At 36.0% G+C, this 25989-nt stretch overlaps 1 protein-coding gene and 2 long non-coding RNA genes across 4 annotated transcripts in view; 1 reads left to right on the top strand and 2 right to left on the bottom strand.

Moving 5' to 3' along the window:
- Positions 1-25989, bottom strand: part of galntl6 (polypeptide N-acetylgalactosaminyltransferase like 6) — a 203812-nt gene that overhangs the window by 144113 nt on the left and 33710 nt on the right. Inside the window, exon 3 of the mRNA XM_052546075.1 lies at positions 1543-1651. Within this exon, the coding sequence (XP_052402035.1) occupies positions 1543-1651 (109 nt within the window). The remainder of the gene's footprint in view (positions 1-1542; positions 1652-25989) is intronic.
- Positions 15640-18872, top strand: LOC127949131 (uncharacterized). Its single transcript, XR_008152253.1, has 6 exons — positions 15640-15863; positions 17451-17547; positions 17673-17756; positions 18425-18529; positions 18617-18713; positions 18847-18872. It is a non-coding gene; the product is annotated as an uncharacterized LOC127949131 (long non-coding RNA).
- LOC127949130 (uncharacterized) lies at positions 22034-25133 on the bottom strand. 2 transcript variants are annotated; one of them, XR_008152251.1, is made up of 4 exons: positions 24909-25133; positions 23524-23753; positions 23315-23398; positions 22034-22667 (listed from the first exon to the last, which is right to left on the bottom strand). It is a non-coding gene; the product is annotated as an uncharacterized LOC127949130 (long non-coding RNA). The 2 variants fall into 2 exon arrangements; XR_008152252.1 differs by having other exon boundaries at positions 22036-22667; positions 23524-23620.

Genomic DNA, 25989 nt, shown 5'->3' with positions numbered 1-25989 from the left:
ATGAAGGGCTACTAAAGCTACTAACTGCTAGCACTAACATTTATATTAAAGGGGTCATGAAATGCAGTTTTATATTATGTTTTTGCATAAATAAAAAAAAATATTTCTAAAAATGTTTATTTTCCATCCTCATTTTCACTCTCTGAATAAAAAAAAAAAAAAAAAAAAAAACAGAGAAATTAAAGGGGGTTACCTCTTGAAAGATCAACATATTAGATCAACATAACATGATCAGCATTTTTGTTTGATGGGCTAACTCGACATCTTTATCCAATATCAGTATTGCTCTTGTGATCAATGAATGTACACGAGTTGTTCAGAACACACATACTTGATTATATATGACACTGATGCATGTTGAGGGGCGTGTCGAGAATCGTGACATCACCATAATAAATAAATACATTATTTCTGGCACGACTGCTACTATCCATGCAAGCAAATTGACTGATGTATAATTTAAATTGTAAACAAGTCAAAGGGCTCTATCATACACCCGATGCAATGCGACACAAGGCGCAGTGCAAGTGTGTTTGCTAGTTTCAGTCCGGCATTTTCCTGTCGCATTTTCCCGTCCAGCGTCACGTTGTTTAATTAGCAAATGCATTTGTGCCTATTTGTGTACCCATGGGCGTGCTGGTCTAAAAAAGAGGTGTGTTCAGGCGCATTGCTGGCGCATTGCAATTTTAAGGAGCTGAAGATAGACTGCGCCATAGACTGACTAAATCCTGGTCTAAAGTCTTAAGTCAATGGCGCAATATTTTTTTGTTATTTAAAGAGCATGTTGGTAGAAAATGCACCTCTGGCCGGGTCCACAGTGCGCGTTGACTTTGCTTATTACACACAGGAATGCGCATCACAGAAACATGCCAAATATTAAACACAAAAGGATTACAGTGTAAAATAATATTGTCGTGTAGGCTACATAAATATAAAAATGTAATGATGGATAGTCATTGCGTGTATTAGTTTTTCTGTCATTAAAATAGCAAAAGTGGATTTGGACATGCACTGAGTGCACCTGCGCCGTGCACTTTTTTACACTTTGCATTTAGATCATTAAAAAAGGGCCCAAAGACTTTGGCAATTTGTTCTTGGCCAAAAATCACATCCTATCGAGCACCTTGGGTCATCCTTGAAAATGGAAATGACTGAATAAAATAAACACCAAAGTAACCACCTCGACAGCCATTTATATCCTTAACTGCCGAGGACCTAATGCAGCTAAAATTTAACACAGCAAAAGACACCCTTACATTATTAACCAGCCGTAAATTCAGATGGATCAATAAACTCTCTTTAGCCACAGGGGCAACCAGTTGATTTACAGGGACAGCTTGGCAGGGATTCTAAAATAATGTCCTACCCTAAATGAAAGCCATAAAGAAAACGTCGTCATCATCAAATCATTCCTCTTTAGTCTGGTTGATGTTCTTTATGCTGTGATAATGTGAGGTTTTCATATGCTTTAAGAGTTACAAGTATTTGTTATAAGAAAGAAAAGGCCAATTCTGAACTATTCAGAGAATTTAGTGCACGTACCAACACGCTGGCTGTCTTTCCTGATGCTCTCGTTGTCATGCCAGTCTCTTCTTCTCAAACCGTCTGTCCAGGTATAAATGTGGCCATCATTTATGCCCAGTGGGAAGCCCTGTGGAGAAATAAATTTTTAGAAGTGAGATATACTATCAAGCTAAATCGAGTCAGAACTCAGATAAAAATGCAACAGCAGAAGCATTATTATAAGAGGTAATTTAACTTCAATTTGAAACATCTCCAAGAACTCCCCGAGGTACTATGTTCACGCCTAAATTGTCCTATAATGCACTGATTAAAACTTCACTCATAGCTGTTGTTAGAACACATGTTCAATTGGCTGAAATCAGTCTAGCCAGCAACTTAATAACCAGAAAGCTTTCCAATCTGATCCCTAAACATTATACAGAGCATTCCAGCCAAAGGCAAAATTCTCCTTTAGATTTGATCAGCTGCACGAAAAACCCTAGTTTACTTCTGGGTCTGTGTTGTGCAGGAAACAACCGATAATCTTTTGAGTAATCGCATACGCACTGTGCGTATTTGCCTTCCTGGTTGGACGTCAATCTAGGATTTTTCTAACTCGGGAGAGCAGAATTGGTGCCAACCTTCAATTCCATCATGCCAGCACAAGCATGTCACATATTTCCTTGTGGATTCTTCTAATTTGGGAATGAAAAAGCATCTCAAAATGATAATGTGGAGAAGTAAGAGGTGTGCAGTAGACAGAGCTTGTTTAAGTGCAGCAATGTGCTCCTCTGTTGTACTGACGCCTCTTCTATTTGAGCAATAGGCATGTACAGGATGTAAAAAGCGGAGCTCTAGAAGGTCTAAGAGCCCCCATTAAATCTACAATTTATCCATTCTCACAGATAGACCCCTGATAACAGTTCTTTTCACTGGTGGCGGGTGCTAATGCACTGGGGATGCACTAGAACGAATGGTTTTGATAAAAACTCAGAGATGGCATGCTTCTGACATACATGCAGTGTAAACATGGGTTGCTCTGAAAATGTAATCAAATCACTAATTACTGATTACTCCTTTTAAAAGTAATCATGTAACTGTACTGATTACTTTATTTTAAAAGTAATTAGTTTCATTACTAGTAACGTAACTTTTTTTTTTTCCATGAAATCCCAGCATACACATTCCCAATAAATATTTGTTATTAATGCATCAACATTCACAGAACACTGTTATTTTTAACTAAAGCAAGCGGCTGCTGCGTGCATGGTTTGGCATGGCAAAAAGCCAACAAAGGGCACTGCATTTATAATTTTTAAAAGACTCAGTTCATCACAATCTCACATATCTGTGTTATATTTCGATATTTCTATTTTGCGGGAGCCCCGTGAATAATTTTATTCTCCTGCATCCCTCACACATGAGTGTCTACTCGCCTGTATTCATACATGCAGAATACGTCTACATGCCTTTCAGTGCTTTGTCTCTGGGCAAGACTCGCCATGGAAGTGCTTCAGGTAAGCAAACTGGAAATGACAGAGACTATTCACTCAAAATTAATCCAGCAAAAAAGACACAGAGATTTTTAGGGAAATGATTTAGAGTGCTACTTAGCAGAGTGGATTATGGGGAGGCAGGTGCTTGGATTCCAGTAGCAGCTCAGAGGATTTGTGCGGCTTTTTTTTTTTTTTTTCTGTGTTTGTGAATAATTTCAAAACAAAAGCATTGCTTTATTAAGGCCTCAGAGAGTTTCTGAGAAAAAAAAAAAAAAATTAAGAACGCAAGCATATCCGAGTTTGTCAGTGGGGAATTTCACTAGAAGAATATAACTTCGACTTGACAATCGCAAAAAGGGAACTGCTGGCAGCAATGTTGTATCTCACTCTCCCACAGGGACACAGAGGCTTCTGATGGAAAGACTTTGTGGCAGAGCACAGGTGGAGTTTGCTGATGTTATGAATGTAATGACTGACTTATGTTTGCTGTGAATAATTTACATGTAGGCCTTGCAGTTCTCCCTAGTAAATAGTGAATCAATGTAGCATAAGCAGCCAGATTGTAGTCTTCTAGAAAATACAACATCACCTGATATTAAAAATGTGCACTAATACTGTTGTTTCAGCCTTTGTTTTGGCCGCGGAATCATGGTAGCGGTCCTCGTTCTGAACGCACTTCATTTAGAGAACTGTTTGCCTTTTAGTAAATGACCAACAAAAAATGCATTAAAATTAAGATACAAATTATACCAAATGAAATTTGTTCCAAAGAAAAGAATTCTACAAACAAAACATATGAAGTGATCAAAAAATTATGTCCTACCCACTTCCCTTCTTCCGGCGTTCTGCCATTCGGTTTACCGCCCCTTATGACGTTTACAATTAGCAAATTGAACTAAACAAACCACGAACCAATAATATTTAAACAAATAAAATACAAGAAAATACACTTTCTTAAATGGCTACAACAAATGTTTTAGCAAAAAAAAAAATCATCATCAATCATAGTCTACAATATCTGAGATTGACCTGCCAAGTAATGTGTTATTTTTTATCTACTAAATTTAGATGACATTTTAGTCAGAGTAAATTTCAGTAATATGGCAAATGGTGACTAAGCACTGTCAAATGAAGAAAAAAAAACAACAACAATTAATTATACATATACTGTATATATATATATATATATATATATATATATATATATATATATATATATATATATATATATATATATATATATATATATATATATTGATTGATTGTTTAACACTTAAGTCAGCCTGAAAACATTGATGTGGCATTGTCACCTGAATGAATGACATATATAAATGCATTATAAGATTAAAGCTGCTTTTGAGAAGTGCTACAACTGACAGATGTATGCATACTATAAGGACATGGCTACAAAAGCTGAAACACTCAAACCCACTTTGCAAAGCCACAGCACTATTTATTTCTCCACGTCCTGCATATAACTCATTCTTACAAAACAACATTCTTTATTTAGGATGTCCTACATCTGAGGCCGACGGAAGCTGTCTGTCCTCAGAAATTAAAGAGAAAAAAGACGTTGTAGAAAATATTTTGGATGTAGAAAAGCACAGCAGTGCAGTGTTTCTAATTTTTTTTCTTCTTGTTTTCCAGATGAGGTTAGAACAATTTAAACCAATGAACTTTAAAAATAAGGTGTTTTAAATTTTCAAAGTAGGAATGGACTATTTTCAAAAACACAGTTATGGTTAAAAATCTGAGATTTTTTGGGCTGCATTGCAGATTTTAATGCATCAGTAAAAACAGTAAAATGACTCAGAACTAAGTCTTCTGAATGTTTCTCTTTTTCCTATTTTTGTCACACATGAGTTTTCTGGCAGGCCATCAAGCTCAGCTTTCTCAACATTGATTACAGTAAATTTAGCAATAACTGACTCAGTCCAGACTGCAGTGGGTTGGCTCACGGCACAATGCGCTGCCTAATTAAAAGTGGTCAACAAAGCGCAGTGGTGGATGTCGCCTTCAAAAGCATCACTGCCTTCATTATGCAATTCATATGGCTGCTGCAAAGCAGAATCATGTAGAAGGAGTGTCACTGTTCCCCAGCACAAAGACAAATCAAACCCAAGAGACTTGGAAGAGATAAAAGAGCTTACTTTCTTTCTTTCTTTCTCTCTTTCTTTCTTTTCTTCTTGATTTGGTTTTTCATTCGTTTAATGTAAAACAGGGTATCTCAGTAAGAGATGTTTTTTTTTTTTTTTTTTTTTTTTGGTGCATAAAGAATGTAGCATGTGCTTGGCCCACAATGATACATCATTTTAATGTACATTCTATTAAACCAGTGAAAAGGAGGTAAGGATCTGTTTGGACCATGTTAAAATACTTTAATTAATATTGCTGGATTAAAAGTAAAGAATGCAGGAGTTTGATTTTCTATTTCTTAGGAAGCTAAAAAAAAAAGAAAATCTGGCCACTATCGTCAAAGGTGACTTACAATTAGCATACAGTTTGGATTGATGGTATGGTTCTTTTCTGGGCAAGAAATCCCTGTGTATCCATGTAGTCCAGCATGCATAAGAGCAGGGAGATCAACCATTTGTCTTGTGTTGTTGGTACTTCACATTTTTTCTCCTGTGAATTCTCTTTCTCAAATAATACACTGAATCAGCCCTGCATGGAGTGAATAATCCATTCTCAAGAAAAAATAAAATAATAAAATAAAAAATTCAAATGTATCTTGATGCTAATTGTACCTCTATTTACATTTTAAGATATATTCTTCTAAGCAATATAGATAGTTTGTTTAAGATACGATAAGATTACATACAGTGCATGCTTGTGGCGCTGAGGAGCATACGCAGAGGAGACCTTTGTTTTCTTCACTTACAAAAAGTGTTTCCATCACTTCATATAACCCAGATTGCATGTCTGATGGCAGATGGAATATACTTACGACAACTTTTCATACCTTTTATGGACCTTGACACTGTTATTTAATTGGCAGTCTATGGGGCAGTCTCAAGCCTTCAGGTTTTCATTCCAAATATCTTAAAATTGTGTTTTCTGAAGATGAACTGAGCATTTATGGGTTTGGAACGACATGTGAGTAAGTGATTAATGATTAAAGTGATTAAAGGTGGAGTATCCCTTTAAGAAGGTACTGTATACTTTAACCAACCATTTAATCAACAGAAGGTGCAACAGAAGAGACTTGAGGAGAAACTGACAGGAACATGTTACAAATAATGAATTATAGAGGGAAACGACTATATAGTCCATTAGTATGAATAAACTTGTGTCATTAGATAACTATTTAAACCTGAGCATAATAGCCACAATGATCTGACTCCTTTAGCAACATTCATTCAGTCTCTCAGTTTGTAAATGAGGTGTTCAAGCTAAAGTCCTTTCTTTCAACCCAACATTTGGCATGCTTATTCTCCCTGCAATTCTCTGCTGGTTTTCTCCTCCCTTTTCTCATCACCCTTTCTTTTTTTTTCTACAGATAAGCAAGCAGATGCTTTATACACTGCCAGCACCACTATCTAATTATGTTGTTTAGCAGCGCTGTCCAAAATCCCCATTGCCGGAGCTCTTTTTCACAGCTTCCTCCTCAAAGATGGTTTTCAATGTCCTGAGTCCTGTCTGTCAGCCGCCGCTCCTCTACTGGCATTGTGATTGCTGGTGCTACATGCGCTTTGTTTGATAAATAGAATTCTTCTCTGAATGGCCTACAGCAGGCGTCAGCAGAAGTGATACTGAAATAAGCGAGGTTCCATAAACAGGCTCTGCTGATGAGGACAAGGACGGTTTAAATTAGTCTTTTGTGCAGCTGCTGTCAGGAGCAATTCGATCAAGTTGGACGATATTTGTGAGTGAATGCACATATTTGTTGTTGTCAGAAGGCTGTGCATCTAAACATCACACATAGTCAAGACGTGAGTCTAAGTATCATCAACAACGTCAAAGTAACACGTTCTATTTTGCACTGAGAACTCAATTCCCCAAGGTTTTTTCTAAGGAATGAGAACAACAGTAACAAAAGAGGAAGAACTATCAACCTAAAAACATTGGATGTCCACTGCAGGATACATCATTATCTGAGAATATGGGACCGTCTCCAGTAGGTGCTGCTAATGAGAACATCTGCACATCAGAGCATTGCTTCACATCACAAACGGAATATAGCACCGACTGTGATGAGTTCAAACGATAGCAGGAAAAAGACATGTCCAGCAGGGAAGGATCCATTGTGTTCTGATCAACCACATCATTTGCCCTGTGTCTGGCGCAGGAGATCAGAGAGCCCATCTTGTGCACCTGTGAAATAAATAAGCCCCATGACAATGATGCACACAAAGATGATGGGAAAAATGGAAATGCTTGTCCAATCTGACATCACATCTGTTTACAGTCATAAAAAGGTGATGTCAGCCTGTTTTAGTAATAGAGCCGGAGCTAAGTAATAATGTGTAAGTTCTTATACAGTTTGTGTTCAGAAAATGATCCTGGGCAACATTTCTGTCAGAATTACAACACAGGGAAATGGATGGATGGATGGATCCATTAAAATGGATCATTTTAATGTTTACGAATTCAGATTATTATACATGAGATGGGGTATGGCCATTTGCCTCTCTCTCTAAATGTATTGAACAAGATCTTCGAGAGAAATCAAGTTTGACTTTCTCAAAACCAGTTAAATCAAAATAAACAATATTTACATAGCCTAAACAATGGGTTTTAAACTAAGTGTCCTGGGTAGAATATTTACTATAGTGACAATAGTATTAAAAATAAATTTAATTGAAATGAAAATGTTTCAAGCAGCCATTTAACAGATAAAAAGTTGAGAAAACTTAAAAGTTTGAGACCAAAACAGATTTTTTTAGCTTATTTTCATAGGAGATTTTGTTGTATAAACTGACGAGAATGAGAGAGAGAGAGAGAGAGAGAGAGAGAGAGAGATTTCGATGTTGATAAGAAATGTTTCTGAAGCAAATCAGCATATGAGAATAACTTCTGAAGTATCACTAAAGACTGGAGTAATGATGTTGAAAATTCAGCTTTGCCATTACAGGAATAAATTAAACTTTAATATATATATATATATATATATATATATATATATATATATATATATATATATATATATTAGGGGTGTAACGATACGCGTATTCGTATTGAACCGTTCGGTACGACGCTTTCGGTTCGGTACGCGGTACGCATTATGTATACCGAACGGTTCGTTGGAGTAATTAATTATATTTGGAAAAAAAAAAAAAAAGAGAGAGATAGAAATATAATGATATGCGTTCAACAAGGTAGCCCAATAACCCAAACAACGTAACAGGCAACGCCCCTGACACTCCCGAAGAAGAAAAAAACACCATCTTATATGTTTATGTTAGGCTACTCAGCAGGCGCTCGCTCACTCAGTACGCGCTGAAGGCTCGTTGCAAAATAGCCAATGCGTTTAACAGACTAGAAATGAGAAGATCCCCCAATAACCAACAGGTCTGGTGCTCCTAAAAACGCGTGGAAAACGCTAAGCACGTCTTTCTCCTCCTTTCCAAAGCGCTCGGGCAGAAGCGCTCATGAGGCGTCTGTCTTTGCTAAGCAACAATGACGTGCTCTCTCCATGAGACGCGGAAATTTCAGCGAAGGATAAATGGATTTGCAGCTCTAAAAATCGCTTGCAGTAGCTCTGCTACTAAATTTATTTCAAAATTGCAATCCATATACAACTATGATCAGCTGTTCCTTCATCTTGGCTGAGCTCTCAACCTTGTTACGGGAAAGGATGAAGCTGATTGGTTGGTTCTTGTCACATGACCCGCGGTGCGCTTGCGGCATTCTGAAAAGTTGAGATGTTTTTACATTTTGCTGTATCTAAAACGTATCGAACCGAACCGAACCGAACCGTGACATCAGTGTATCGTATCGAACCGAACCGTGAATTTTGTGAACCGTTACACCCCTAATATATATATATATATATATATATATATATATATATATATACACACACACATATGCACTTCAAAACATCTCTATTTAATTTGTATTATTAAGTAAAAAAAATGCAACCTTGATGAACATTAGACATTTGACAGTCTTAACACCCCTGAACTTTTGAATGTTTGTGTTGGAGTTCTCAACAGGAGGATGAGAACTGAGGTATTGGTCTATTAAATATATTCGGGCACCTGCGTGTGCTGTAAGAGAAAATATGCTTTGAAATAAAGTGATGCTCCATACGTCACATGCTACTGAGTTTGATTTTTACATTAACCTCCAGTGCCCTGTAGGGAGAGGCACTCCAGATCTGATGCTGTTCAACAAGAGCAACATCCACTTCCTCTGGAGAGAGATTAAACATCTGCTGAAATTACAGGAGAGTATAGAGCCAGCCACTGTGATTATCACACACACACACACCTAGCTCACATTATTAAATTTCTGAAACATTCCTGATGGTCACGGCGTGTCTGTAACTTGATTAATTCCAGGGCTTTTATACTTTATTTCTTTTTATGACTCTATTCATTTGGGCAGGACTCATTTACCCAGGATCATCCTCATGAAATTAAAAACTCTAAAATATCTTTTTTTTCTCCTCCATGGCCTCTCATTCTCTCTCACTTTCTTTGTTACTCTGTCTATTTGAAGTGCTTCCACATTACTTTCAAATACTGTTCTAAACCTCTATAAAGCGGGAGATTAGAGACAGTAATACCTATAGTTAAAAAGTACAGAATTTAGTAGTCTCAGCCTCAGACAGCAAACCGTTGAAGCAAAACTGTCGAAGAGATGTTCATGATCTGTCTGTTAAATAATACAGAACATATGGCAGGTTCATCATACTGCTGCCATCTCTTCCCCAAGTGAACAACGCACATGCACATGCCACCTTATTAAAAATAAATAAATAATAATCATCATCAGACCAGCCAACTTTTTTCTATCTCTTCAGTTGGTCCAGTTCTGACACTCATGTGCCCTTTTAAAGCAGAAAAGGGTCAGCATGAACACTCTGACCTGCCTGTGACTATGCAACCACATACACAGCAGACTGTGATGCACTGTGTCTTCTGTATGAAATATGAATCTTTATAAATCATGAAACAAACATGAAATATCTTTACTGTCACTTTTTATCAGTTTAATGTGTGCTTGCGGAAGTTTAATTTCTTTAAAAAGAAAGAGAGAAAGAAAAAGAAAGAAAGGTCTGAACAGTAGTATAAGAATGAAAACATGTTTTTACTGTACTTATTTGTGCTAAATATATATATATATATATATATTTCAACGTTTATATCGAAAAATCTGTGAAGATAAACAATTCAAGAAAATTAAATAATGTAATAAAATAAAGTCATTATGAATAAATTGTGAAGATTAAATATACTTTCCCATACTTCTTCAAATAAATTTCTAACTATATTGTGTATATGTCTGCTACAACAAGCCCAACTGACTAGAACTATTTGCCAAAAAAAAAGAAAAAATCTTTTTTTTTTTTTTTTTGGAGTTGTCTTTCCATCCTTTACTGAGCTAACCATGTGATTTATTAACATAACCATGATTTTTTCACATAAAAACAAAAAATATCATTTCTTAGTGGCTAGCTCTTGAAAATAATATATTGCAATGTTGCAAACTCTGGCTACTTGAGATCAGAAATAAAGCAACACACTAGACTGATCTGAGACCAGCGCTGCTATGTCTTTTACAAATATTAGGTCTAGAACAAGGCAAGGCATCTAGCTTCAAATGAGCAAATTTAATGCAAAGACAGTCCTATCGTTGGATAAAGATAGGGATACGTACAAATGATAGTGACTGTGGCTTCCCTGCCTCCACTCTCTGTGATCACAACATTACATCTGACAGTAAAGGCTGCTGCATAGAATATCAACACAGACTGATATGTTGAATGATTTTGATTAGAGGCAAATATGCCACACTGTGAGCTTTGAAAATCTAATTAGCCCAACTGATTTTAGAGTTCAACAACAGCTGAAAAGCTTTTCCCCTGCACGTTTAAACACGCTGTGCTCAGTCTCTTCTCGAGTTTTCTGTTTTGCTTTATTTTCTTCTGTTCAAGTGTCTCGCTGTTCAATCTTCTTTGGCTTCAAGCTGAACCGCATCTGCGATCTGAGCGCAAGAGCCACAATATGGAGCTTTCTTGTTATTACAGAGCACTTTATTACTTTATTTCTGCTACTTTTTTTTTTCTTTCTAAAAAGCCTTTTCCCACAAATAAAACAGCTTTGTGGCAGGAGTACCTTCAACTGAAATGAAAGTGCATTCATTATATTTTAACAGTGTTTTATTGCTAAATAAAACTGGTTCATAATTGCCTTTCTTTCTAATGCATTATTCATGTTCAAGATTTCAAAAATTAATCATACATGTGCATACAGACAAACGGTCATGGATACCTGTATGCAGAGCAACACAAGCACTCACAGTTACAGGTTTGACTCTCAATGTGACAGACAACTATAGATTGTACAACTATATAGTATATTATTGCTCACACAGCACATAGTGTTAACCTTTCAGGACACTGGAAATCAGCAAATCTGTATATTACAATGACCCTGAAGGCCGGAGTATATTAAAACAACATAATTCAAAACTTTACAATATTACCGTAATATAATACAGAATGAGACAACAGAAACAGAGCGATGACTTCTGAAATTAATATAGCTTTAGGGAGCATAAGGCTATGTTCACACTGCAAGCCTTAGTGCTCAGTTCCTCTTAAATGTTTTCTTAAATCTATTTGATTGCACAGCACTTCACATATAGCTATTGTTTTAAATGTGGCCACTGGTTTCCAGTTTGAACAGATCATGGTTCTGAACTGACCAGCATAGCGAAAAAACGATATGTACATGGTTCCCTGGTTTTTACACTAAACAACGTCCAACTGCTTCTCAAAACTAGTCCAAAGCTGTCCCGAAAATTTTCCGAAGGCAAAACAATAAATTAGTAGGGCCACCTCAACACACATAGTTTAAAAAAAAAAACACAGAAATAGTGGAAAAAGAAGTCCAATTCCGAGGAAAAACTATAGACTCGGCAACACTTGCACAGTACAATATACTGTACATACAGAAGAAAACACTGAGGGCATAAAGTAATTATGCATTTATATTGTAATCTGCTGCAGAAGCCAATTAAATTATGCAGAGGAAATATGAAAAATAAAGACAAGGATGTGACAAAAGTAGGGTTGGGTATCGTTTGCATTTGAACGATTTCGATTCCTATTTCGATTCCTTGTTTCGATTACGGTTCCTAATGATTCTCGATTGCGTCTCTTTTAAGAGGCAGGGTCAAAAAAAGTTTAGGATATTTTAAATCATCTAGCTAACCAATGGTCTTTCTGAAGGAAATAGTCTGACCTTTTTCATAAATTTTAATTCTATTAACTTTTTTTCTTTTTACTTTATACATTTTTTTTTTTACTTATTTAGAGAGACGACAGACTCTGAAATCACTGCGAGCGTCACACGCACTTCCATGTGTGTGATGAATGAAAATGCGCTTCTGCGCCATTCATTAACACAGACACGCAGAACATTCAGGATTCATATTTATATAGACTTTTCCGGCTTGATATTTACAGATACTAGTCCATATCGCTATTTGATGTAAGTGCAATGACCAACTTTTGATTAATTCATTAAAAATTTAGCAAATTCTGTGACATTCTGCATTAAACTGTAAATTCCATTTTTATGACTGGATTCCGCGATTCCGTCCATGTTTTATGCATTGCGGAAATCATAGGGTCCTACAATAAGAAACAACTTGTTAAACCCAGTATAGATTAGCAGCAGGTACAGTATAAAATCAGAAACAATCTGCCTTCTCAGGCAGGATGCGTAAGAGTTCCAGACAGATAACTTTATTATCTCATGCTGTGCGTAAAACACGTTCGCTTGGTGTAGAATAAGCTTGAACGCATAAATAGGAGAAAAAAGAGGCAGCATAGGATTTCTATTTCTACTCCATGAACCCGGATGTGCATTATCATGTTCAACGTGCACCCCCCTATGCACGAAACAATCTTAATACAAATGTTGCATTTTGTCATTCTGTTTAGGAAAGTGAAACCACACTTAGGACCGCCGACGCACGCTATCCATGTTCGATTCGCTTGATTATGCCAACATTTCTGCTGTACGCTTATAGATCAGCACTGATCTATATATGACTGGATCGCTCATCGCATTCTAAACTGCCAACAGACAGTGAAGCCGCTTCTATATTATAGATCAGTGGTTAGCAGTATGTCTCTGTAGTACCGGTAGTTACCCACTCCCGAGTATATTCGGTACCCGCAGCTGCGTTCAGTTGCTTCCGTGTTAGTCAAAGCGCAGGGCTCCAGACAGTAGCCGAGTATATACTAGTGTCTGTGAATATTAAACTGCAAAATACCATTTAAATTTTACTCCTGCAAATTCTGCATCTCTGTGAGTGACGGGCGCAGATGCACTGGAGCTCGCTGTTTTGTAGTCTCTGCTGTGTGTCACTATATGAGGACACGAACGCATAGACCATCACTTCATGAGAATTTACCGTTTCATTTGAGAAAACTGTCATATCATAAACACAGACACTCAAAGAACTTCATGGCAGCCCATTAAAATAAATATTTGGTTTAACATGAGTAAATTGATAATATATTAAGCTACTGTTGTAGTCTACAGTAGATTTAGCTATGTCTCTATGTAGTAATAATAATACGTCTCTATTAATAATAATAATTATGCCTAGACGGTTGCTTGTTTTTTACTTGTTTTGTTGTAAACAGATTATCTGATTAATATATAAGTTTTTTATATTCCTAGACTTATTTGTTGCATTTTTTATACAGTTTTATTGTAAAACTAAAATACCTTTTTTAGTTTGCGGTGATCGATTTTTGGCTGCATTTGAAGTTCTTTTTCTCTTAAGAAAATAAATAATACTGTCAATTCATGTCAGATAATAAAAATACTGTAATGAATACAGTAGTTCACCATGTATTTGTTCATGTTTTATTAAGGGATGAGTCTGAAGCACACCATAAAATAATTCTAGCAATTTACACAGGGCTAGTAGTATAGACAGCTGTATATACAGATACACACCGAGGTATCGGATCAGTACTCGGTATCGGTCGATACCCTGAGCCCAGGTATCGTAATCGGTATCGGGAAGAGAAAAAGGGTATCGGACCATCTCTAATTTGTATTAATATTATCACACACTGTTATTTAGTTTATTTATTATTATTTTATTAAAAAAAAGAGAAAGAAATAAAGTGCATTAATATCATAACTTTTATTAGTTAATTTTTTATAGTTTATTTAATGGGTCACACTATATGCAGTGTGAGGACCAAACCAAATCTCCAGGTTCTCTTATGAGAACCAGGCTGAAAAAAATGATGTGCACCCCTGTTTTTAAAGGTTGTATACACAAAAAATGGGCATAATATATGCATACACAATTTTCATAATATATGCATGCGCACATATCGTGATTTATAAAAAATAAACTTGCTGTGAATAAGGACGCACCGTACAGATATTATAAACCATGCATACAAACTCTTTTTCAAGGAGTGAGAAAAGTAATGAAATAAACAATGGTTTTAAACCCTGTTTTCATGTTGATATACACATTTATATTAAATATTCCACTCGGAATAAAGTAGATTAACACTGAAATGACAATTTTACAAACAACATAATTACATAATTTCATTAACAATAAATATAATTGTCCTGTGACATGTTACGTTTTAATGACAGCGAGGAGCACTTATGATGCGCACTTACTGCAACACCTATTGGCGAACACTGTTGGATTACTGTACAACCACAGCTGCATGGAGGTGATAATTTTGTGTAAAGTCATCTCTACAACATAAAAAAAAATTCCACTATATTTGAAGGAATGTAACTAGGAGAATGCAGTAAGATTTGCATGTTTCCTTTTTACAATACTTTGTCAGTGACGCACCAAATCAGACAATACGATGCAATAAATATGGGCTTATCTGTTTAAACTAAAATAGCTAGAATATGTTTATCTTATCAGCAAAACTGCATACATTTAATTTGATCTGAATTGTTTAAAATAATTGAAATTTTATTTGGCCAGTGTAAAAAAATGAGGTCATCTAAAATATACCTGAGAACTACTTGAAACCATTTAGTTTTTATGGCTATTTTCATATCTTTTTTGTAAAACATAGCAAGGATACTATTTCCCTACTGTCTCTGTGTTAAACATGCTGTCACTTCCATGGGAATTCGCATGGAAATGATATGCAGATGAGGTTATGCATAGTAAAACTAGGCGTTGTAAGCTCCATATATGGCGATTTTGGGGAGCAGACGAGGTGGAGATGCATGTACGCACAATCTTCCCCTGACTGGAATTTATAAAGAGATTTTTGTGAAGGTTCTATAAATCTGATGGTTTTATACATCTGAAAACTTTTGGGCGTAAGCAAACTCTAGCTTTTGTGTCTACGTAAATATTTAGGATGAAATCCACGGAGAGTTTTATAAATGAAACCCCTGACCTATATAGGTTTTGTTACCATTTATGGAAGTGAACCAATATGGCAACCCGTTCTCATCAGTCTGCGTATAAATAACACGACTTTACACTTTCTATTTGCGTGTAATGCATACGCCAAATGCCATTTTTGCGTGCATATGATACGCCAATCCTTCCCATTAATTTCGGTGGAGAGCAGATGCGTCCAAATAACACGCATCATCTTCAGCGGCAGTGACGTCACCAGCGAGGCTCGTTCAGTTCACCTGATGCGCGTACACCTTCAAACAGGTAAGCAAGGGTAAATATATTTTTTTCTTCTTCTTCTTGTAATGATATCACGTGGTTAAGCGTATTGTTTTAATTATTTCAGTATTTCTGCATCACGTTAGACAGGGTCGTGTTTTTAAAGGGCAGTTTATGCTCAAATTATGGGTCAGTGGGCTGCTCAGCTAGCCTACCATTGTCATTAGCCTAAGCTAACCTGTAAGTTACTGTTTATAGACCTGTTGCAGTTTTAAATAAATAATGATGTGACATATGGGTCTTCAGCTTTTAGACATGACTAATACAAGCACAACAAAGCACCCAAACCCAATATCGCGTGATAATCGTGATCGTGTAAAAAGTCCACACATTTAGCATATTTTTACAATACTAGCCTAACTTTTGCTTGACCACGTCATGTGTAGCCAATACACACACAGTAACTACAGCATATTTACCATGCTTCTCCTACTGTAACCGTAGTTTTACTCTGGACTTTGTAACGCACATAACCACGACATTTACTATGGGTTTACCATAGTAATCATAGTTTTACTCTGGTATTTGTATTTACTAACACACAATAACCACGACATTTACTATGGGTTTACCATAGTAACCATAGTTTTACTCTGGTATTTGTATTTACTAACACACAATAACCACGACATTTACTATGGGTTTACCATAGTAACCATAGTTTTACTCTGGTATTTGTAGTTACTAACACACAATAACCACGACATTTACTATGGGTTTACCATAGTAACCATAGTTTTACTCTGGTATTTGTAGTTACTAACACACAATAACCACGACATTTACTATGGGTTTACCATAGTAACCATAGTTTTACTCTGGTATTTGTATTTACTAACACACAATAACCACGACATTTACTATGGGTTTACCATAGTAACCATAGTTTTACTCTGGTATTTGTATTTACTAACACACAATAACCACGACATTTACTATGGGTTTACCATAGTAACCATAGTTTTACTCTGGTATTTGTATTTACTAACACACAATAACCACGACATTTACTATGGGTTTACCATAGTAACCATAGTTTTACTCTGGTATTTGTAGTTACTAACACACAATAACCACGACATTTACTATGGGTTTACCATAGTAACCATAGTTTTACTCTGGTATTTGTATTTACTAACACACAATAACCACGACATTTACTATGGGCTTACCATAGTAACCATAGTTTTACTCTGGTATTTGTAGTTACTAACACACAATAACCACGACATTTACTATGGGTTTACCATAGTAACCATAGTTTTACTCTGGTATTTGTAGTTACTAACACACAATAACCACAACACTTACCAGGATTTTACCACAGTAACTGTGTTTTTACTCTACACTGTTTGTAAAGCACAGTAACCACTAAGTTTGCCATGCCTTTAATATCTTTTTGTGATGTAATTGTAATTCAGTGTTTTTTCTGTTTTCAGTTACGTCGGATTACATACTCCACAACAACCTGTAATCCAGCAGATCTTTAAAGAAGCCATCTCTTGTAAAATCTCTCTCTCTCTCTCTCTCTCTCTCTCTCTCTCTCTCTCTCTCTCTCTCTCGCTCTGCTAGAATTAACAGGGAACTTCAACTCCACGCTCCCAATGCTGATATCGAAGAAGCTGTCAAGGGGGCTGAACAAGTCCTTCAAAGGATCAACCCTTCACAGGTAATGTTGAAGACTCTTAGTTATAACTGATTTGCTTTAATGAACGCATCCTTATATTATGTGTTAATCAAATATTTTGGTCACAGATCATTTTAACACACTGTCTCAACATGTTTATATTTCAGGAAGGCCTGTCATGAGATTTGAATTTGACCATCTTGTGCATTTATGAAGAAGACCAAAAGCTGCAAAGGCAAACACTTCCAATGGTACGTCAGATACATTTTTCTCAGCATTTGATGTTTCTTAAACTTTGGTTCACTTAGCCCATCAGGAAGAACACTCAACAAAGAGCATGTTGTAGTAGTAATAATTCATCCAATAATCATATTATATTGCACAAGCGTACTTGTACAAAATTCTACAACTTTTACTCCTACTGCTGTTATTGGCCATTACCACAGCTCCCATCAGATTGTGCCCATTGTAAGAGTGTTTATATCATGAAGTTTAAATGAAGTCCATTGTATTCTTTATTAATCTTTACAAATTGGTGCCGCCTCTTCCTGTTTCAACAGTACATGGTATCTGTCCACACCTCATAGTCTGCCTTTCTTTCTATGGTGATGTTACTGAACACATCTGTCTTAGAAGCAAGAGAATGGAAATCCTAGTTTAACTTTTCAAGTGCTACAAATCAGATCTTCAATGAATTTGGGCAATCAGATCACTTAAAGTTGTTCACACAAAGACCAATAACTATAATGAGAAGTATTTTAGCATCCACACCAACAGACGGTACTGTTCTCTTAAATCTCTTAAATGTTCCCCTCATTCTGTTAAATTTAAACACAAAATTCTGCCTTTCTCTGCCTTTTTCACTTCATCTTCATGCTGTACTCCCTCACTCACACATTCTTTTATGATCTGTTGTAAGGCAGAAACTGAGAGTTTGCATGATGGCATTTTCTCAGACGCTGAATCTGATGTGTACAGATGAACTCAGGAGCCTACTAGAGTTGCCAAGGAACTTGTGCTTGAAGTATATAATTATATCTGCTTTATTTATATTTTTAAACAACAATAATGATTAAACATGGGGGTCAATAAATATTTTCTTGTTTTACAGCTGAAGACCAGAAACGCAAAGAAAATCAGTCAAACCAGTCCTAAAGAAATGAGGAATGAACATGGACTTCTTGTGCCCCAAAAGAAAAGACAGAAAGGTGAAAAGTTTCACATTTCCATTTGTATGTCTGAATTCAATGCAGTTATGTGTGGTACAACATTGATGTTGATCTCTCAAAAGACTTTTCAAGTCCGCAGTTATAGTTTTTCACATATACATCTTTTTTATAGCTCCTAAAATGAGCAAATAAACTGTGCATCATCTCTGTGATTTGGGAAGGAAATTACTGAATATGGTGAGTACTGACACCTGCAACTGTATTCACCAACACTATTACTCTAGAATGGTTATTGCTGTTATTGCTGACTTATTGTTTTGTCTGTTTGTTTGAATTAAGATGAAGCCAGTTGATGAAGATATCAATTGAATGGCCACCAAGTGCATCACTGCTACCTGAACCCATCAGTTATCTTCTGTGAAGACTGCATTCACAAACCGCTCTACTGCGACAGCTCAGATGTTACGGCCTGTAAAAGTAAACATCACAGCTAAACAACGAGAGCTAGTTGTGGTGGGATTCTTTTGGCCAATATCCCCAACAAGAATCAATGCAACAATTATAAATAAAAATACTATATATTGTTTATTGATTTACCATACCCTAAATACATGTTTTGGCCCTCCAGGACATCTAGACCAGGAGGAGTGTGAGGAGGACGGTCAGAGACTCCAGCCAGCCGAGCCATGGATTGCTCTCACTGTTACCATCAGGCATGCGTTATCACAGAACCTACACCAGCAGACAGTGAGACAAGTTCCTTTCACAGGCAATCAGACTGAACTGAACTCATACCAGTAAAACCATACACACCCCACCAACCTCATATGCCCTGCACTCTTATCAGTTATGCTGACTGGACTCAATATTATTATGCACCCTGACATTCTGTTTGCACTAATTCATACCGTGCTGCACTGCAGACATGTATGTGTACTGTGATTATTATTGTTTTCAATTCATGCTCTCTGTATAGCATAATTTTTAACATATATTGTTCTCTACCTGAATTGAGTCCCTTATATATGTGTGTTTCATATATATATTCAGAATTTGTATTTCATATATATTCATGAATTAATTCATTTGTCATCCATACTGTCACGCTGCAGTCTGCACCCAAGACTTTCATCACCTGTATACTTGTGTTCATTGTATTGTGACAATAAAGACATTTGATTTAAATTGGTTACATGTCTTTTGTTCATCAGTTGTGCTGTAGGGTGCTGCATAACAACTGCAAAAAAAAAATTATGACATGGAAGATTATGATATGTCCAGGACATGGACAAGCAAGAAGAGGAAGAAAAGCAAGAGAGCTCTAAAAACTTGATGTGATTCTTTGGGGCTCAAGACATTTCACCATGCATGCATTTGCATGGCTTCATCTGATTAGAAAAACATGGTTGTAACATAACCCATTTTTAATATTGTTAAAAATTGTATATCATTTGTCTTAATACACTACTTTAGTTGTCTTTATGTTGTATCCTTCAGTAAAGTACTGCACATGGTGTTGGATAATAAAGTAGGGTGAATATTCTATATTAAGAATGGTGTTTGGTAAATACACCATTTAATTTTGTAAACAATAGATAAATGTGTTTTAATTAAGAAATGAACATTTGGTTACATTAATGACATTCAGTTAGATGAAGGGCAGGCTGAAAGCTGCATTAGAAGATACTGCATGGACTATAATGCTGCAGGAATTTCATGCACAACTGAAGGTGATGGACAAGGGAAAGATCAACATGAATCCAGTACTGTATAATAAGCAAGATGAGCATGCACATTACTGATGTTTAGTACCCGAGGAGGACAAATATGAGGAGTATTTTACACAGAGACACAAATTAGCTCTTAATATTATGATTCTTTGCATTGCATGAATTGTATGGCTTTGCACTATAAACTACACACTCTCTGTACCTTGTCTTACTGAATGACACATTGACACTGTGAAAGTATGTATTGGTTGTTTAAATTGGTGTCTTTGTTTACTTTCAATACTGTATCCTTGCACCTGATGTAATTCAATATTTGGAGCCTATTCCAAATAGGCACTGATGTATATTTTTATGGTTCTATTCTTATTCTAAGATAAACATGACTTACAACTTACATATTGGCAATTTGTTGAAAAGAAAAACTTAAAAATTATGACTCAGCACAGTCTGTTGTCCATGATGAGAAAAGGTATGTGTATGTTTTACTGCCCTTCCATCTTCAAGGGCCCAGTAGAGTCCCCTAGAAGAGCAAAAAAATGTAAATTTCAAATGGCTGTAAATCAAAGTCTGATTATAGTGTCAAAGAAAAAATTGGCAGGACAACTACTTATGCTATGCTAATTAAATAATGTTGGACAGAGTTTTCAAACATATATGGAAAGGTGGTATAAAGGTGTTTAAAAAAGTGCACTTAGTAAAATATCGAATTTCAGCCTGCCTCTTAAATATGTCATTAATGTTTACACAATGAACATGTTTAGATGACCCTTTGTTAAAAAAGATTGCATTTTCCCATTTTTTTAATTATTAAACATTTTAAACTACATTACCCATAAGCCTCTGCCATTCTATCGTTTGAACGCGAGTAATATTAGCGCTGGTATTTGGAGTTTATTGGAGTTGTGCTTAGGGTTAGGGTTACGATTTCGGTAAAGAGGTAATTTCTCACGACATAGCAACACTGCATTGTTAACTGAAGGTGTTACTGACGTAATAATTACAGTCAAACGGACTTTGCAACATTAAGCGGTTTATAATTTGGGTTAAAAGATAGTCCAATCACAACGAGTTCTGCGAGAGCCAAGGGAACGTCAAAGCCAATGGCAACCCAGTTGAGCAGAGGCGTCACACTAACTTGTACATATATGGTCATTTATGCCGGGAGCTTCCGGGTTCCTGTAGTGAATGGACAGAAGCTGCAGTTACCCTGATGCAGCAAGAAATACGTTGATTAAAGGTGTTTTTTTTTGTTTTGTGTTTTAACGAAGGTATAATGATTCCCATTGTATTGAATAGGCTACATTGTTTACACTAATATTAGTGTACAGTACTTAAACTCAAAAGTTTGCATATACTGTATGAAAAATAAATGTCAAAATGTTTCATTTGCTTAAAAAAAAACACCTCTGAAGATTATTTAAACACAATATTTTTCTACTACTCAATTTTCCTTCTGTAATATTTACAATGTATTTATAGTGTATTAAAGGTAAACAATTTATCACATCTACTTTTCATGGAAATGGACCCTAAAAACTTGCAATTCTTAGAACCACCAGTTGAACTATAGGAATAGAAAACAAACAAACAAACATCATGACATCAATCACTCATTGTCTAGTCATTTTACAGTGTTTATTGATATGTCAAACTTTTCGCAGATAAACATAGTGCCCAGAACAGTCTCTCTCCAGTTTATTCCACTATGAAAAAAAAAAGAAAAGTTGATAAAAAAAATGCATAGAGGTAACTAAGTGAAAACAAACAAACAAAATTGCAACAGAAACTCCCTTCAAAAAACATAAGTTTAATATTCATTTATAATTTATAATAATCCTGACAAAAGATGCCAAAGAATAATCAAGGCTACAGTTGAAAATATATTGTTTTCTTCCCTTTATCAACCAAATAGGCAAAAATGATTAAGAACAATGCTCCAATATTTTACAATTATCACCTTTAAAAACATATATCCTGTAATCATTGTTTGCTTCTATTGTGAATAAATGCAAAACAAATAAATGGTTAATAATAATTATTATTATTATGTGTATATATATATATATACAGGAGTGCTTATAGTAGAGATTGGAGTGATGAATGTAGAGCAAAAATGAATACAAGCAGAAATGCTAAGACTGGAGGTTGGCAGTAAAGGACTGAGAGCAGATGTGTCACACAAGAGAGGAAGATCTGGAAGCTTTTGAATGGGCTGATATTGTGAAGAGCTGATGAAGAATGATTAAGTAATCTGTGAGAAATCCTGCAAGAAGAAACAAAGATAATTTATCACATTATGAACAACAAAAACACTGACAACAACAAATGGCAGAATACAACATACTGTAACTGCAGTGTGCATAGCAGTAATTGTACAGTATTGTCTGTTGGTGTGGATGCTAAAATACTTCTCATTATAGTTATTGGTCTTTGTGTGAACAACTTTAAGTGATCTGATTGCCCAAATTCATTGAAGATCTGATTTGTAGCACTTGAAAAGTTAAACTAGGATTTCCATTCTCTTGCTTCTAAGACAGATGTGTTCAGTAACATCACCATAGAAAGAAAGGCAGACTATGAGGTGTGGACAGATACCATGTACTGTTGAAACAGGAAGAGGCGGCACCAATTTGTAAAGATTAATAAAGAATACAATGGACTTCATTTAAACTTCATGATATAAACACTCTTACAATGGGCACAATCTGATGGGAGCTGTGGTAATGGCCAATAACAGCAGTAGGAGTAAAAGTTGTAGAATTTTGTACAAGTACGCTTGTGCAATATAATATGATTATTGGATGAATTATTACTACTACAACATGCTCTTTGTTGAGTGTTCTTCCTGATGGGCTAAGTGAACCAAAGTTTAAGAAACATCAAATGCTGAGAAAAATGTATCTGACGTACCATTGGAAGTGTTTGCCTTTGCAGCTTTTGGTCTTCTTCATAAATGCACAAGATGGTCAAATTCAAATCTCATGACAGGCCTTCCTGAAATATAAACATGTTGAGACAGTGTGTTAAAATGATCTGTGACCAAAATATTTGATTAACACATAATATAAGGATGCGTTCATTAAAGCAAATCAGTTATAACTAAGAGTCTTCAACATTACCTGTGAAGGGTTGATCCTTTGAAGGACTTGTTCAGCCCCCTTGACAGCTTCTTCGATATCAGCATTGGGAGCGTGGAGTTGAAGTTCCCTGTTAATTCTAGCAGAGCGAGAGAGAGAGAGAGAGAGAGAGAGAGAGAGAGAGAGAGAGAGAGAGAGAGATTTTACAAGAGATGGCTTCTTTAAAGATCTGCTGGATTACAGGTTGTTGTGGAGTATGTAATCCGACGTAACTGCAAGACAGAAAAAACACTGAATTACAATTACATCACAAAAAGATATTAAAGGCATGGCAAACTTAGTGGTTACTGTGCTTTACAAACAGTGTAGAGTAAAAACACAGTTACTGTGGTAAAATCCTGGTAAGTGTTGTGGTTATTGTGTGTTAGTAACTACAAATACCAGAGTAAAACTATGGTTACTATGGTAAACCCATAGTAAATGTCGTGGTTATTGTGTGTTAGTAACTACAAATACCAGAGTAAAACTATGGTTACTATGGTAAACCCATAGTAAATGTCGTGGTTATTGTGTGTTAGTAAATACAAATACCAGAGTAAAACTATGGTTACTATGGTAAACCCATAGTAAATGTCGTGGTTATTGTGTGTTAGTAAATACAAATACCAGAGTAAAACTATGGTTACTATGGTAAACCCATAGTAAATGTCGTGGTTATTGTGTGTTAGTAAATACAAATACCAGAGTAAAACTATGGTTACTATGGTAAACCCATAGTAAATGTCGTGGTTATTGTGTGTTAGTAACTACAAATACCAGAGTAAAACTATGGTTACTATGGTAAACCCATAGTAAATGTCGTGGTTATTGTGTGTTAGTAAATACAAATACCAGAGTAAAACTATGGTTACTATGGTAAACCCATAGTAAATGTCGTGGTTATGTGCGTTACAAAGTCCAGAGTAAAACTACGGTTACAGTAGGAGAAGCATGGTAAATATGCTGTAGTTACTGTGTGTGTATTGGCTACACATGACGTGGTCAAGCAAAAGTTAGGCTAGTATTGTAAAAATATGCTAAATGTGTGGACTTTTTACACGATCACGATTATCACGCGATATTGGGTTTGGGTGCTTTGTTGTGCTTGTATTAGTCATGTCTAAAAGCTGAAGACCCATATGTCACATCATTATTTATTTAAAACTGCAACAGGTCTATAAACAGTAACTTACAGGTTAGCTTAGGCTAATGACAATGGTAGGCTAGCTGAGCAGCCCACTGACCCATAATTTGAGCATAAACTGCCCTTTAAAAACACGACCCTGTCTAACGTGATGCAGAAATACTGAAATAATTAAAACAATACGCTTAACCACGTGATATCATTACAAAAAGAAGAAGAAAAAAATATATTTACCCTTGCTTACCTGTTTGAAGGTGTACGCGCATCAGGTGAACTGAACGAGCCTCGCTGGTGACGTCACTGCCGCTGAAGATGATGCGTGTTATTTGGACGCATCTGCTCTCCACCGAAATTAATGGGAAGGATTGGCGTATCATATGCACGCAAAAATGGCATTTGGCGTATGCATTACACGCAAATAGAAAGTGTAAAGTCGTGTTATTTATACGCAGACTGATGAGAACGGGTTGAATATGGACTTGAATCTGTAATGGAATCTCACTGAACTCACACTTCTTTTGATATTTATTTGTGGTGTTTTGGCAATATTATGATAGGACAGTGCGTAGACAATGAGAGTGAAGTGGGAGAATGAGGTGGGATGAGACTGTGAATGGTCCACAAGCCGGGACTCGAACTCGGGATGCCCAAGGAGAAACAAGTTTGACTCAGCACACATCGGCACTAACACTGATACTTTATTTATGTAAGAGTGAATGATTGAATGAATGAATGAGTGTATGAATGTATTAATGAATTAATTAATCAATTAATGACATTATTATAATTAGAATTTCCAATCCTAGACTGTCAGTTGTGTTCTCAGAATTTTGGACCTGACTGTATACACAAATATATGTTTATGCCGGTGTAAATCCTTTGTTCCTGAGCAGTGGAACAGTGAGAGGACAAGTGAAGGTTATTAAAAGAAGATCAAAGCAGTGTTTGCAGCAAGACACTTTGTCTAAGTCTGAGCTGCTTCCTGTTTGCTTAGACACTTTGCTAACACTCCAAAAGGAGCATGTCGTATCAGCTTTTGATGCTTCAAAGCACCGGATGTGAGAAAAAATAAAATACAAAAATAGGCTTGACAACCAGGCATCATATAGTGAGCAGAAAGTTTTGTTTGTGTATATCTGTTTTTTTGTTGTTGTTGTTGTTGTTTTTATCCATTATTGAAATGGAATACAGGGTCATCTCACGCAAGCGAGAAGAAAACTTGCCATAAATGAAAATGGCTTTCTCTCTCTGATATTAGATATTTGTATGAGAAGTCTTTGATGATTTTATGAGTAGAGAAAATTTCTGTCCAGAACACAAACACA

This window comes from Carassius gibelio, chromosome B1 (genome assembly GCF_023724105.1).
Source record: "Carassius gibelio isolate Cgi1373 ecotype wild population from Czech Republic chromosome B1, carGib1.2-hapl.c, whole genome shotgun sequence".
Classification (NCBI taxonomy): Eukaryota; Metazoa; Chordata; class Actinopteri; order Cypriniformes; family Cyprinidae; genus Carassius; species Carassius gibelio.
The sequence above is the reverse complement of the archived record's forward strand: the minus strand, read 5'-3'. Positions and strand labels throughout refer to the sequence as shown.